The 14,068-nt window shown below is 41.4% G+C and overlaps 1 protein-coding gene across 1 annotated transcript in view; it reads left to right on the top strand.

Annotated features, from left to right (window-relative positions):
* Window positions 1–14,068, top strand: part of PRTG (protogenin) — a 78,372-nt gene that overhangs the window by 54,339 nt on the left and 9,965 nt on the right. The window contains 4 exon segments of the mRNA XM_063412583.1: window positions 10,272–10,367; window positions 10,911–11,097; window positions 12,754–12,881; window positions 13,637–13,807. Coding sequence (XP_063268653.1) covers window positions 10,272–10,367; window positions 10,911–11,097; window positions 12,754–12,881; window positions 13,637–13,807 — 582 coding nt within the window.

Here is a 14,068-nt window from a genome sequence, read left to right as displayed (position 1 = left end):
ACACTTCAGGTGAAATTATCTGCTGAGCTCAGGTATTTGAGAGGAGCTCTTTACAAGTACTGGTAGCTGTCTTCCCTGCTTCCTGTTTACTAACATGTGTAATTGGAAAATATTTAATACTATATGATGGATTTTCAATGAATAATTTATATTAGAAGTAGTGTAGAAGAGAAAGCTCAATGCCAGCCTTTTTTTTCCTTTCTTTCGTTCTTTTTTTTTTATGCATGTGGATTTAACTTCAGCAGTTGAGGTATGAGAGTTGTAATATTATCAGTAAATGTATCAGTCTAGCTGGCAGCTCACGACAAATGGGTCAGTTTAACATTTTCACTATAAAATTTGTCAGCTGTCTAGGCTAGCTTACCCCCCTTGCCCCGCATTCAACCAATGAGTGCCAAATTTTGAGCTTCCTTAAGAGGCTGCTTTATTCACATCTGCAGACAGTCTGTATGGTAATAGTTCAGTGCCCACACAACTGTGTGTGCCCCCAAGCCCATGGACACGGGTGCAGATGGGTGTCTGTCTGTCTGTCCTGCAGTGTGCCAGCAGTGAGAGGGAGCCCTGTGTGGGCAGAACAGGGCCTGTGACACCTGCAAAAACAGAACATCCTGCTGAAGTTTGGGCCCTAATTATCGATGCAGCTGGGTAGAGCCCATGCAGCCAATGATTGCCCTAAGAAAAATATAGTGGTGGTTTCCCCTCACATGTATTTTGTTTGTTTTCCTGTCATGATTGTTTGACACCTAACAAGTTGAACATGTTTTAGTGCAGCTCCTTGTTACCTTCTGAAGGAGGAAAGAGCCAGACTGATTTTTTTAGTCGCCCTGCTTAAAACTTTTGCATCTTGCAGTCATGCTTGCAACAGCACAGATCTTAAAGCTTGACATCTGAGTCACCAGACCACAGATGTTTTTGCAATGAAACCGTGCACCTCCTACAAAGTCACTGTGGTGCAAGTAATGATAGATAGTGTTTTCATTTTGCTGCACAAAAGGGTCAAAATGGCACAGGGAGTCCATGACAGAGCAGCAGAAAATGTTGGTTCTGAAAGAAAATTTATATCATAGCTGCAGGGGAAAGTTTGGGTGCTGTGAACAGATTGCCTTTGTCATTGTGTGCAAATGTGTTGTTTGTAAGGTGATGCTGGATGTCAGGCAGTCAGTGCATATGTATGATAGAGCTTGGTATCTAATGTTAAACCAAATTTGGTAAAGTGCTAATTGCATTGTGCTAGGTGTATCTTCTGGAAGCACTCCTCTCAGCATGAGGGCCAGGCAGATTTCTAAACTTTCTTCCTATCTGCAACCCACAAGTGTTGGTCTCCACTGGGGAGATCATCTTTTCAGCCTCTTGCATCTTACAGAAAGACCTTTTACAGCATGCTCCTGTTTCAGGGCGCGTTTGTAGCAGCATCTCTGTGTGGGTTGTTTCTTTCCCTTCTCCTGAGCCGCTGTGGTGATGTTTATTCACTAACAGTGTCCCGTGGCTCACTGCTGTAATGAGGGAACCTGTTGTGTGGGGTGGCACATCCTGTTTGGATCACTGCACGAATCCTCAGTGGACATGTGTGTGTTCGTAACTGGGGTAATTACAGCTCTGCTGGCTCCCTCGGACACTCTCTCCCTCCCCCCTCGCCCTCCCTTTCTTCTTCCAGAGATGGCCTCTCTACATAATTCCATTAAAGTGATTGTGCTTGGAGGGGTGGACTGAGGGGCAGTGCTCTCATCTTTCAAAGCAGGACCAATGAGCTATGTGCTTTCCACTGGGCAGCAACAAAAGAAAAGGTCTCTCAGAAGAAAAGACGAGCACAAAAGATCAAAATTAGGTGTTTGTCCAGGCCTCTGGTATTGCTTTCAAGTTAGCTTTTGAGGGCTCACTTTGAAAACGGTGAGCCAGGCTAGTTAACAGGAGGGTTTCTGCTGGTTTAGAGAGCGTTGCTAGAATAATATTGGAGGAGAGCTTTTTGCTCGTGCAATTGAACAGTTCTGTGAAACGCAGGAGAAACACAGGGACTGATGGCAGACCTTACAGGCGTGGTGGGAGTGTCCTACACCCGAGAGGAAATCGAGAAAACTTAAAATCCTTGACATTTGCTTCATTCATTTTAAAAAGATGAGAGATCTTTAGATATTTCGTATTTCTGTGGGCTCCAAAAGGCCGAAATGCTGTGTGCTGGGAATTCATCCTGCCCTGCAGCCCTCCCCCAGCAGTTTTTGTACGATGCTGCTATTGCTGATGGTGGGCAGTAGGAGAGGTGATGTTTTTACTGCAAGGGGGTGTGAGGTGTTGTTTGTCCTGGGGCCCTCTAAGGGGATAGCACAAAGCTACAAAGGGGATACAGACCCTTTTCACATTTAGACAAATAAGCGAGAGCCATCCAAAGCCCTGGAAAGCCAGACTGTTTAGCTGGATCAATTCATGTGTCACATGTTCCAGTTTCTACCAAAATAAACTTTTACAATGTTGTACAAAGAACAAATTGCTTAGTTTCTACTTCAGTTATTTAGTTTGCAAAGGAAAACAGGAGTATCACAGACAGTCTTTGTTCCATCTAAATGTTTAAAGTTACCCTTAATTTCAAAAAGAAGTTGTGAGATATAAAATACAAAATAGTCAAACTATTTTAATCTGATATTAAAAGGTTATTTAAAATTTGATGAATTCATTTGTGCAACCAATTGCAATTCCAACTCATTTAAAATAAATTAAATATGATTATTTAATCTAGAAATTGCATATCTAGAGCTTCAACAAGTTTTTAAAACTGTAATAGAACAGGATTGCTTAACTGTGTTTAATGATATGTATAATAAGGTAAAAGGGCATTTTTAAAAAAAGTGAAATAAAATCCAGTGCTGCAAATCTGATAGGAACAGACCTGAGTCTGTGTCATCCTCCTGCTCCCAGCTTTCTGTTTCTGTTTGGCTTGATGCACCTCTCTCTGTCCTTTTCCTCTGGTACATTTGAAATGTATTTGCTTATTTTCCTAATAAGTTTCTGCTGTATTTACATTACTTTGCTTCAAAAGTACATTTTTAAGGATAGTATTTCTCAGTGCTCTTCCTTTCCCACCCTTCCCCCTTAATAATTCCCCCGGACCTCTGTTGCTTGGAGCAGACTTTGGCTAGCCCCAGATTCGGTGTCAAAGGCCGTGACCCGGTGTCAGAGCAGCCCATGCTGCTGGCCTCTTCTTTGAATAATTATCTGGAGTTTATTGTGTAGAAGGGATGGGCTTGGGGGCAGCACAGTCACCCTGGCAAACCAGACCAATGAGCTCTCCAGCCAGACCACTGCCCAACAATGGACCTGTAGGTTACAGAAAAAATCCAGCAGCACAAAAGATTAAATTAAAAATGGACATTTGGGCACAGAAGTTTTGTCCTTAGAACAACTATTTTTTCTGCCTACTGTGGGTTTGATACTTTTAACTGACAGGAGAAAAACATTATTTTAAATTTTGTATGCATGCTAGAATAAAGTTGATATATTTTTCTTATGTCCTTCCCCAACTGTTAGAATTGCCATACTGGCTGTAGCTTAGGAAGTTATTTCTAGGTTTTTAGCCACTGAACTGGGCTCAAAACATCATGACACCAAACCTTTTTTTTTTCCTCTAGAAATTTAGTGCTGTACCAATTCTTTTAGAAACAAGAACAAAGCCCCCAGTAATTAATTTCTATCAATATTTTCCTTTTTAAATTGCTGAAACCAGGGATGTTCGAAACAGGCATGAAAGTGTGTTCCAACAGTAAATGACAGTAAAATGTCTATTTTCTTTCATCTTCCCTATCTTTTCCTCCCCCCAAAGAAGACTTAAAATGTCTGAAATCCAGATTGTAGGGTGCTGTCTCTTCTTATCAGGATTGAATGAAAGGCTGCTGGAGGTGGACTCACTGTTCTGGAGGGGTGGAAAAAAAAAGTTCTTTCATGGTCTGACCTCAGATTCTTTCTTAATTTTATCTAGCCCTGACCTGTTGGCTCTGCTCTGGCTCCTTTCAAGGCCTTCAGAGCTTCACAAACATGCAGCAGCTGAAAGAAACAATGACAGGGCTTTTAGGGGTTGCAATATTACACCCTCTTGTAACCTTGGCTAAGTAGCCTGTAAACAGATGCTTTCTCTGAAGCATTTGCCAGAAAGCCAAAATTTTGGCTGTGTTGATATTGGCAAACACTTTTTAACACTTTTGGTTTAGGCCTCCTGATTTTTTTATTCAATATAAGCTTCAGCTGAATGAGCAGTTACCCAGAGTGTGAATTGTGTGTACAACATGTAAAACCTGCTGTTACAGGTTTTATACTGATCATTATGGTGTAAATTTACCTAGAACAGAAGAATTGTATGAAGACAAATTATCAAAATCTGAATGGGCTAAACTGATTTGAAGATGATGTTAATATGTAGTCAGGACATTTGTATTTCTCTGTATTCTTTTGAGAAGGGAGGATGGAATTACACATTGATTAGGATTTTTCATTGGCTGTGTTGTTAGTGTCATGCCGCTTTAGTCTTAGAGAGTTTTAATAATGTAATACAATACTGAAAATGGGATTTTTGTTCCTGTGAATGTGGAAGTGACTATTTTCGTAGTAACTTTTTCTAAAAGTTTGGTCTGTGCAATCTTGGTAATTTAAGAAGGAGGTAGCTGCATTATAAAGTGCTTCACCAGCTGCAAAGTGCTTAGAAGCGCGTTTCTGTGTTTGTTTAACTGCAAATACAGGCATTTCATCTTTGATGCCTCCCGTTTTCCCAGCTGTGTCCATTGGAGGTGCATGAGGACACCACCTGGCTGCCGTGAGCTATGGCTCTGCCAGATGGAACGAGCCTTCCTCCCCATCCACCTTCATCGCTTGGGAAAGGGCTTCAAAGCAGAGAACCTCCAGTTGCTTCTGCCTACCCTGTGTATATATTTACTAGACCATTTATATCATCCCAGGCTTTGAAAATTGGGCTCTGAATGTTTAATCTGTGTTTAACCAATAAATAGATGTGATTTGAACATACTAAAGTCTTAAGTGTTGGAAAAGAAAATGGGAGCATCTGAATATGAATATTTCTGACTGGCAGCTGTTTTGTAGTGGCAAGTTTTCCCCTTCCTGAAAGAGGAACTGGAAGATTTACATAAAAGCGAGGCTGATGGCAGGAGGAAAGAATACTGAATAGTTTCAAGCTGGTGCAATAAAATGTAGATGCTCCAATGAAGTGTAGAGCAACAGAACTGCTAATAAGTCAAGTCTTGAGTCTTTGTGATATTTTTGCAGTTTCTCTGTTTCTCACATCCAGACAGATAAACAGCTGTGGTTCTCTCTCCATGCTGGGAAATGAAATGAGTTATCACCAACCAGGCTGGAACATCTGAGAGCTCTGTAGTATTTTTCTTAAGGAATCTGTATCTGCAGTGACCTTCCTGTCTGCTTTCTGACCAGCTAAATCTAATCTCTAAGACTATATCTCAGGGATGTAGCAAGACAGTAAAATACACCAATAAATCATTGTCATCTGAATTCTTACTAAAATTCAGCTACTGAAATATTTTTTCCAAGTTACAATCCATGTTTTAAATTACAGCTCAACTTAATTATTTTGCTCATACTGGCAGTATTTAACTTTGCTCTAGTTTAACTCTGAGCTGTAGAACCCATTCATAGACTCACAAAATGAGGACAAGGCTCCCCCATGTGTCTCTCTGCTGAAAGACCTACCACTGTTGGATCTGCAGGATTCACTGCAAATTTTTATGGGAGAATGACTGACAGGACATGGGATTGCAGGGGAATATCACCAGGGAGCAGTGACCTACCTACAAAAACTGCCACAGGAAAATGAGGCTGATCTGACATAAACTGCAAACCAGTGGGGATTTTTTGGGGGATAGTATCTATTTTGATATTTGAAGTTAATCAAAATAAGGCATAAACAGAAGACATAAGATGCTTTTTCCTACTCTTATTTTATTGGAGTATTGTTACCAGAAGCAAAACTTGTGTCTCTTACAGGATTTTTATTCATGTGTTCTTAATGCTGATAGGTTTTGGTTACACAAAAAAGATGAGTGCAGTAGATCCCTTGAACTGTGTGAAGCTACTCCAATTTATCACATGCACTCAGTGATGTCTTTTAAGACAACCTCTGTGTGTTCCAGAGGCACTCTTGTAATAAAATTTATGAATTAGCTTTATTGTGTTACTATCAGCATCACTGCCAACCCCCTGAACTGTACACACAGTGTAGACTTTTTGTCCTTTCCACCAGCTGACAGAAGTAATAACAATAAAAATGCCTGTTAAAGACCTGTAGATGTTGTGACAATTTTAAAACAATCTAATGCCAACAGCATAAAACCCCCCAAATGATATTGAACAGAAACAAATTGACTTAAAAAAATTCTGCCAGTTGGTAAATAGGCTCCAGAATTTTTCGTGTTCACCTTAGGACTGGGAACAAGCCTTCAACCTCTACACAAATGCTGGCAATGGCAAGAGAATTAATTGAAACAAATCAGTGTTACCACTTATTCAGAGACATTTTGAAAATGCAGAGATTAAATCTTGACGCGTTGTTTTTTTACTCAAACTGAATTTATGTTGAGCAGGCTGAGTAAATCACTGCACTTGGTCTGTTTCTGGAGAGAAGGGATTTTCTGTGGAGAGATGTGTTACTCCTGGGTCTGTTGTGAGCACGAGTGTTTCCTCCAGGCCTCCTTGCATGGATGGTACACACTGGATTTGAGACTGTCAGTCCCCCTGCTATCCCCAGTCTTTCATCAATGATTTATGCGTAAACTGTTCCAGATACCTGTGCTGGTTAAAGATAAAGCTCCTGAAGTTTGTTTTCTGTCTAAGGATATGCCTGGCTTTAAGTGTTTGATCCAGGTAAAGAACTGTGAGATGAAAGCGTTTGTGCCAGGTGTGTATTGGGATTGCCACTGAGGAGTAAATCGTATCATCAGCATATAAATGAAATGTAAAATTGTAAAAAAATGTTCTAAACAAAGGCCACTTCAGACAAAAATATTTCCCACTACCTCATAAAACAGTGAGCAAATAACTGTTGGAACTGAGGCAGGTCTTTGGCAGAGCTTTGGTTACTGCTTTTGGCACATGGTGAAGAAAATGATCCCTGTGGATCTGCATCTTGGTGGTGTTTTGGACTGCTCTTTCCTCAGGTTATGTGTGCACTCTGTGAAGCAAGTTTCACATCCGTTTCCATTGCTGCTCAGTACACTGTGTTTAATTCTTTTCTATTCTCCTTTTCAGATGACTGTAGCATTTGGGCTTTCCTAGGCCAGTACATAACATACTCCTCCCTCCTCAGTTGCTGTTTCAATTACAGAAACCAGCAGATGGTTTAAACCAGAGATGCCCTAATGTGTGACAGCTTAAAAATTCTGACATTGCTTTTGGCTTGAACTGGTCCAGCTACCAACTAAACCATGATATCATGAAGTGGAAATAACCTTGTTTTTCAGATGGTAGGCACTAGCTGGAAGACTTTACTTTTAAAAAGGTAGTTCTATATAAAGATAATTCTGCTTGAAACTTCTTGTGTTATACAGGAGGAAGAAGAGTAGCATTCAACATTGTGCTTCTTCTACATGTAAAGTGTTAAGGATACTTAAAGTAAGATTTTAAAAGCTTATTTTCTCCAAGACATTTAAATTTTTTATGAGAGTTAGATTTTTTTGCCTTTCTTCCACTTCCCATTATTCTTCCTTTTCTCCTCAATCAAGCGTTAACGAGGAATTCAGTTCAAAAATAAAATGTGGTGAGGCTAAACAGACCTCACAGGCTCCTCGTTCAGCTCAGCAGGACACCAGAGCCCAGCTATCTTCATTTCACAGTGGAGATGATCAGCTCTGGGTGAGCACTTCCAAAGGGCAGCAGGTTTGAGGGTGCTGGGCAGGGTGATGGATGGCCGTGCCCGTGGTGTCCTGTGGAAATGGGGGACACACAGCTCAGAACGGCTGCCACAGGGACTCCTGAACAGCCTCCAAACCTGGTCCTGGTGAGCTGCTGAAGGTGTCTTGATGACCTCTGGTTTAAATTCTGCCTTTGTTTTTGGATGCTTCGCTGATGTGTGTATTCCTACCAGGGGTTAAGAAGAGGCCTGGGAAGGTGTTTGTTTCTGCTTTTCTGAGATGCATGCTGTAATATTCCTCAAAAGGCACCGTGACTGGATTAGGGTGCATTCAAATCACTCGGGACTTTTAGCATTTATCCTTTTGGTTGGAGCCAATGTTCTTATATTCATCTTGCATTTTTACAATTTTTAGAAAAGATTGCAAGATTTTATGTATAAAATCTTACTATTTCCCTGAATTTTCAATATTAGAATTCCATATTTTCTTTTATCACATGCTTAAGATTATTCTGTGTGTTTGTATCCATCTCCTTTTTTTCTGATTTGTAATTTGTTGCCTAGGAACAACTGATGTCATCTGTTGTAAAAGTGCTATTGTAAAGTGAAAAAACCCCTCAAAGCAAATGAGAATTCTATTCTAGTTTTTTTTAAAAAAGGTTTTTTTCTTTTTTCTTGTACATTTTGATATTTACGTTGTCTGCTTGTGATGTTAAAGTCTTCAAAAAATGGGAATGGCTTCTCTTGTCTATTCTACCATTAAGGTCAAACCATCAAAAAAATACTTCAAATATAATAATCCAAATACAGGAGCCCTTTTGCACCTATATTTAGATTTTGGTAAAATAACCTTTCAAAGCTAAACATAAGATGCATAGAGATGTTAACTCTACCTAGTGATATCTCATTTACAGCTAGTGTGGATAACTACAGCACAAAAAGAGTGTAAAAATAATATACTATAATAATATACTAAAATAATATTTCAAAATAAATACTAGACGATTTTATAAAGGGCATTATTAGGAAATTACTCTGCCACCTTTACAGAAGCATCCAATCATTTTGTTCAGATGGTGCTGGTGGTCAGTGACTGCAGAGGGAGCCAACGATCTGATGGAAACAGCAGTCCTGTTCCTGGTCGGGAAATGTCAGGGCTTTGGGTTCCTGTTTATTTCATGAGAGGCCACGTCAAATCTCAGCTAAAAGGAGAAAGGGAAGGGCTTGTTTTGAGAAGGGGTAATATTGTGATATCTTAGGGCAAGGAAAAAAGGCATGTACAAGATCAGCACAGTTATATAACATCTGAAACTTCTGAAAATCTTAATTCAAAGAAACAGGTTCGTGTCCTTCAAAGAGGAGAATATCCCAGTACCTGCAGCAGTACTGGGGTGGAGTTTAGCTCATATGGACTGGTAGCAAACGCTGCCCCCCTGCAGCTCATTGTTGTGTGTGAGGGGTTGGAGGCAAAGGCAGCCGCAGGGGAGCAGCTGCAGGAAGCAGAGCAGCCACCCTGGTGCCTGCCCCAGCCTCCTGTGGGTGCTGTCACCACTTAGAGAGCTCCAGGCCCCTTCCTAACTCGTTTCTCTGTAGCAATTTTTCACTTGGATCAAGGGCAGCCTATCTATCATCAAGAGAACAGAGAAGCAGCAAACCGAAATGTGGCCACCCAAAGGTGCAGGCAGAGAAAGGGTATGGGGAGACCCTTCCAGCTTGGAATGGTGACATCCTTCCAGCTTGGAATGGTGACCCTCTAGGACTGCCAGAACCAACTGTCAAGAAAACATATGGAGGCAGATTTTCCTAGTCAAAGCATTATTAACAATCCCTGTTGTTTCACAGTTTATCTCCTTCAAAGCCTGGAACCAAAACATTTCCCGTTTCTTTGCTGGGTGCTGTCTTGCCATTGCTTTGACTGCCCTGCTTCCTTGCAGCTTGTGTATCCAGAAACAAATGTTGGTCTCTGTGGGCCTCCTGCTGTTTGTTTTAACAGATCTTTATTAAAGGTCTGAAAACATTTCCAGTATGCTGACTTGTACTGTTAAATCTAGCTCTGTCACTGTGAAGATGTGGCTTTGTTACAGATAGAAATGTGGTATTTGTCCTTCTCCCACTGATTCTGTTACAAACCTCTGCTTTAGGCTCTTGTAAGTGAGACTGGGAGATGACTGACTGCTTCTGGGCAAAGAACTGGGGAATTCGGAATGCTGGAGAAGAGACAGGCTTCCAGGCATCCAGCCTGTCCATCAGTCCACTGCTTCTAGCAGACAAGTTTTGAAACAAACTTTCAGGAGCATCAATTTTTCTCACTATTTGTAGAAGTCAAAACTTTTTTTTTTTTTTTTTTTTTTTTTTTTTTTTTTTTTTTTTTTTTTTTTTATTCTTGAGCTTAATTATTCCTTTGCTTTTTCTGCAGATCCTAGAAGAAAGTATCACGTAAGGCTGCTGGCATATAACAGTATGGAAGAAGGTTATCAGGCTGACCAAACAGTCAGCACTCCAGGATGTGTCTGTAAGTGTTGTAGATGCATGAAGAATTTACTGAGAGCTGAGGTATTTCAGCTGCTGTTTCAGCAGCTCTGCGTTTTGAACTTTTAAATAATCAACTAATTCAGTGTAAAACAGAGAACAAGAAAGATATATCAGTGACAAATACTGCCTTAGTCATCCTTTAACTGAGACAGTGTCCTGTGTTCACCAAGCACAGTAGAAGAAACAAGACAGCCCAAGCACAATTTCCCTCCCTTGCTGAACTTTATCTGTATCATTTAATTTGATGTATCCTGTACTTATGAGAGATTTATCTCTTTTACTTGTCTGTGCTGATAGTTTTGACTTCATTTTTGAATAAACAAGTGAGATTGCAGAAATAATACAGGACATGTATTGGGTTAGGAGGGATCCCTGACAGCTTTAATTGGATTCCTGGGCCTGAATGCCAGGCAGTGCTGGGTTAGGGCAGGTTTGTATCTAAACTGTGGGCTCAGCGCTCTCAGTATAAGCAGTATCTGCGTGCAGTTCAGTCAATCACTCCTGCCCGCTGTGTTTCGAGCAGCCGTCCGTGACCGCATGGTGCCGCCGCCGCCCCCTCCTCACCACCTGTACGCCAGAGCCAACACGTCCTCGTCCATCTACCTGCACTGGGGCAAGCCCGCCTTCACCTCGGCCCAGCTCATCAACTACACCGTGCGCTGCAACCCCGTGGGGCTGCAGAACGCCTCCCTGGTCCTCTACCTCCAAACGTGAGTGCAGCGCTGCTCTGCGCTCCTGGGCTGCCACTGCCACACCCTTCACACTCAGTTTCTACTCTTCCCGCTCTCTTTTAATCTTCTTTTACTAGCAACAACTTTTATTTCCCTCAGAGGACCGTGTGTTTTGCCCATTGGCTGCTAGTTAAGTTTCTTGGGTGTTTAAAGATAGATTCATAGAACAGCTTCATTCTCTACTGGTGATCCTTGTGTTGGATCATTGGGCTAACTCTTGATTTTTTAATGTCTTTTTAGCTGTCTAGGTTGAATTTAATTATAAGCTCTTTTTCAGCTATACAAAAGACAATACCTATTTTACAGGTAGCTTGTCTGGGAAAAGATGGGACTTAGTCCAGTGTCTGATTTTAAGACTGAAAATGAGAATTCTTGAGTGGTTGAGCTCTTCATTGTGGGAATGCCTTGTTCCTGAGTGTGTGTGGCACCCTGCCAGGGGAAGGCTGAGCAGGATTGCTTGCTTTGCAGAGAAGCAATGCACGAGGCACAGAATGGCTGAACAGGGAAGGGAGCCTGCCTTGGGCTGCTGTTCAGCCTCTGCCCCGGTGGTGTTGGAGCAGAACGCTTTGCTCCATGCTGTGGGGCTGGTGAGGGAATCTGTGTGTGTAGCTCCCTCAAAAATTCAGTTTACTCAAGCCTCTAAATAAGAAAAATGCTGTCTTAAAGGATAAATAGTTTCCATCCTTCTATTCATGGTTTTCTCTTCCAAGAACACATCTGCTGCTGTATAACTCCCAGCTTAACGATTAGACACAGTATAATCACCATGTAAAGTTCTTAGTGTGCAATGTGGAGCATAGCAATGAGTGCTGCTTTTTGTGATAGGATGAGGCTATTGCAAGCACTGGTTACTGCCCCTGCAGTACAGAAGATGAAAATGCTAAATGAGATTTAATAAAGCAATATCTGTAGAGTAAGACCAGTTTAAATTGAGATTTAATCTTGATTGGGGCATTATCATCCAGAATTAACCCTGGCATATATGAAAGATTTCCCTCTGCCCCAGAATCAAAGTAAAGTGAAATGTCTGCAATTGACTTTGTGATCAAATTGTAAACTGCAGTATTATAACTAATAGAATCAATTCTGCAATTAATATATTGCTAAATATTGGTACCAGATGAGTAAGGAGCCTTCATACTCATCCTCTAAATGTGAGTTGTGGAGGCCATAAGTGGAAGGGGGACCCTTTATAGGGTTGCCTATAAAGCCTCAGTGTGTGAACTGGGAAGTAGATCCAAGAGCCAGTGCCTTGCCAGCTGTGACACTGGCTGCAGTTTGTTACTCCAGCTTGAGGCACAGTGTCCTATGGACAAGTATGGAAAGAGCTGAGTTTGGGATGCCTGCTGGTGGTCCAGCCAATAATACTGTTTGTGCATCAGCTGTTCAAACAACATTTTTAAAAACTTGAGCTCACATCAATTGACAGCAGACAGGACATCCTCCTGAGAGCTTCAGGGTGGAACAGTTACATTTCCAGGCAGGCAGCACAGTTGTGCCACATGTCTGGACTTGGACTGGTTTGTCCTGTGTTCAACTGACAGTGGGAATCTGCTCATGGGACTGAGACACTGATTTGGGGATCTTCAAGTCACCTGCTGCTGTTTAATGTATTTTATCCCTTCATCTGTCCAGGTCAGAGACTCACATGTTAGTTCAAGGTCTTGAGCCAAAAACCATGTATGAATTTGCAGTTCGGCTGCACGTGGACCAGCTCTCCAGTCCTTGGAGTCCTGTAGTCTACCACACTACCCTCCCTGAAGGTAAGGAACCAGGAGAGGGACCCTATGGTCTAAAAAGAATGTTCTCTAAACCAAATGGCCTGAAAAAGTGCTTTTTAATTTCAAGCTGTGTGTAGGAGAGGGAAATCCTTTCCTCTGAGACACAGATAGTGCTCTTGGTGAGAGATAGAAAAATGCTAGCAGGGAAATCCCTGTTTTGAAACTGTGAAATTATTTTTCAAAATCCACCCTAAATCAGCACCAATTTTTGTATAAAGTGTGATGCTTTCACTACCGGCAGCCACTGGATAGAAATAACTTGAATAAAAACTTTAAAATATGTATGTATTGAAGAGGGTGATTCATAGGCATTTATGAAAACATATTTTAAACCCCAGAAGTTTTGGAAACTGTAAGAATATTACACATCTACTGCCTTAGCTGCTGGTTTGGTTTTCTGTGAGCTTGGTAGGGGAAAATCCACACCTGCAGTTTCATGTTCTCACCAATATTTGGGAGCTACTTGTTCACAGGGTAATGCAGTGGGGGGTTGTCAACTGTTCAACTGTTTCTTTCTGGAGTTGAGGGAAAAATACAAAACTTGCTTTTACAGAATCTAAGCTATTGACGGCTCAGAGTTAACAGGAGAGAGCCTCTGAGGAGCAGTTTGTGCTTGTTTCAGTGTGGTTTCTGGGATGTAGCAGTAGCCATTAGGAGTGCACATCAGTTCCTTTCTGAGCAATTTAATTGCATGTAAATTGGGTTAGCCTAATAGCATTGTGTTACTGTTCTCACAGCACCATCTGGCCCTCCGGTAGGAGTGAAGGTGACTTTGATAGAGGATAATACTGCTTTGGTTTCCTGGAAGCCACCTGCCGGCCCTGACACAGTGGTCACACGGTACACGATCCTCTATGCCTCCAGGAAGGCTTGGATTGCTGGGGAATGGCAGGTGCTGCACAGAGAAGGTAACTAAAATCATCAACCTGTGAACTGGACAAACAGTGATGCTACTTATAAGATGCTTTGTTACTTTCAGCAACCTTGGACTACACTACTACTATGAGCTATGAAATAAATTCATATCAATGTTCACATGAAAGTTCCAGTTAGTTTAGAATTATTGCCGTGGGAAGATTTATTAAAAAACAAGTCCATATTCAGAAGGTGAGGGGAGAAAGGGCTCTCTGTGTTACTTTGGAGCTCAGTGTGCACATAAACCAAAATGT

The sequence above is a fragment of the Prinia subflava genome, chromosome 15 (assembly GCF_021018805.1).
Source record: "Prinia subflava isolate CZ2003 ecotype Zambia chromosome 15, Cam_Psub_1.2, whole genome shotgun sequence".
NCBI lineage: Eukaryota > Metazoa > Chordata > Aves > Passeriformes > Cisticolidae > Prinia > Prinia subflava.
This window is presented reverse-complemented; position numbering and strand designations above follow the sequence as displayed.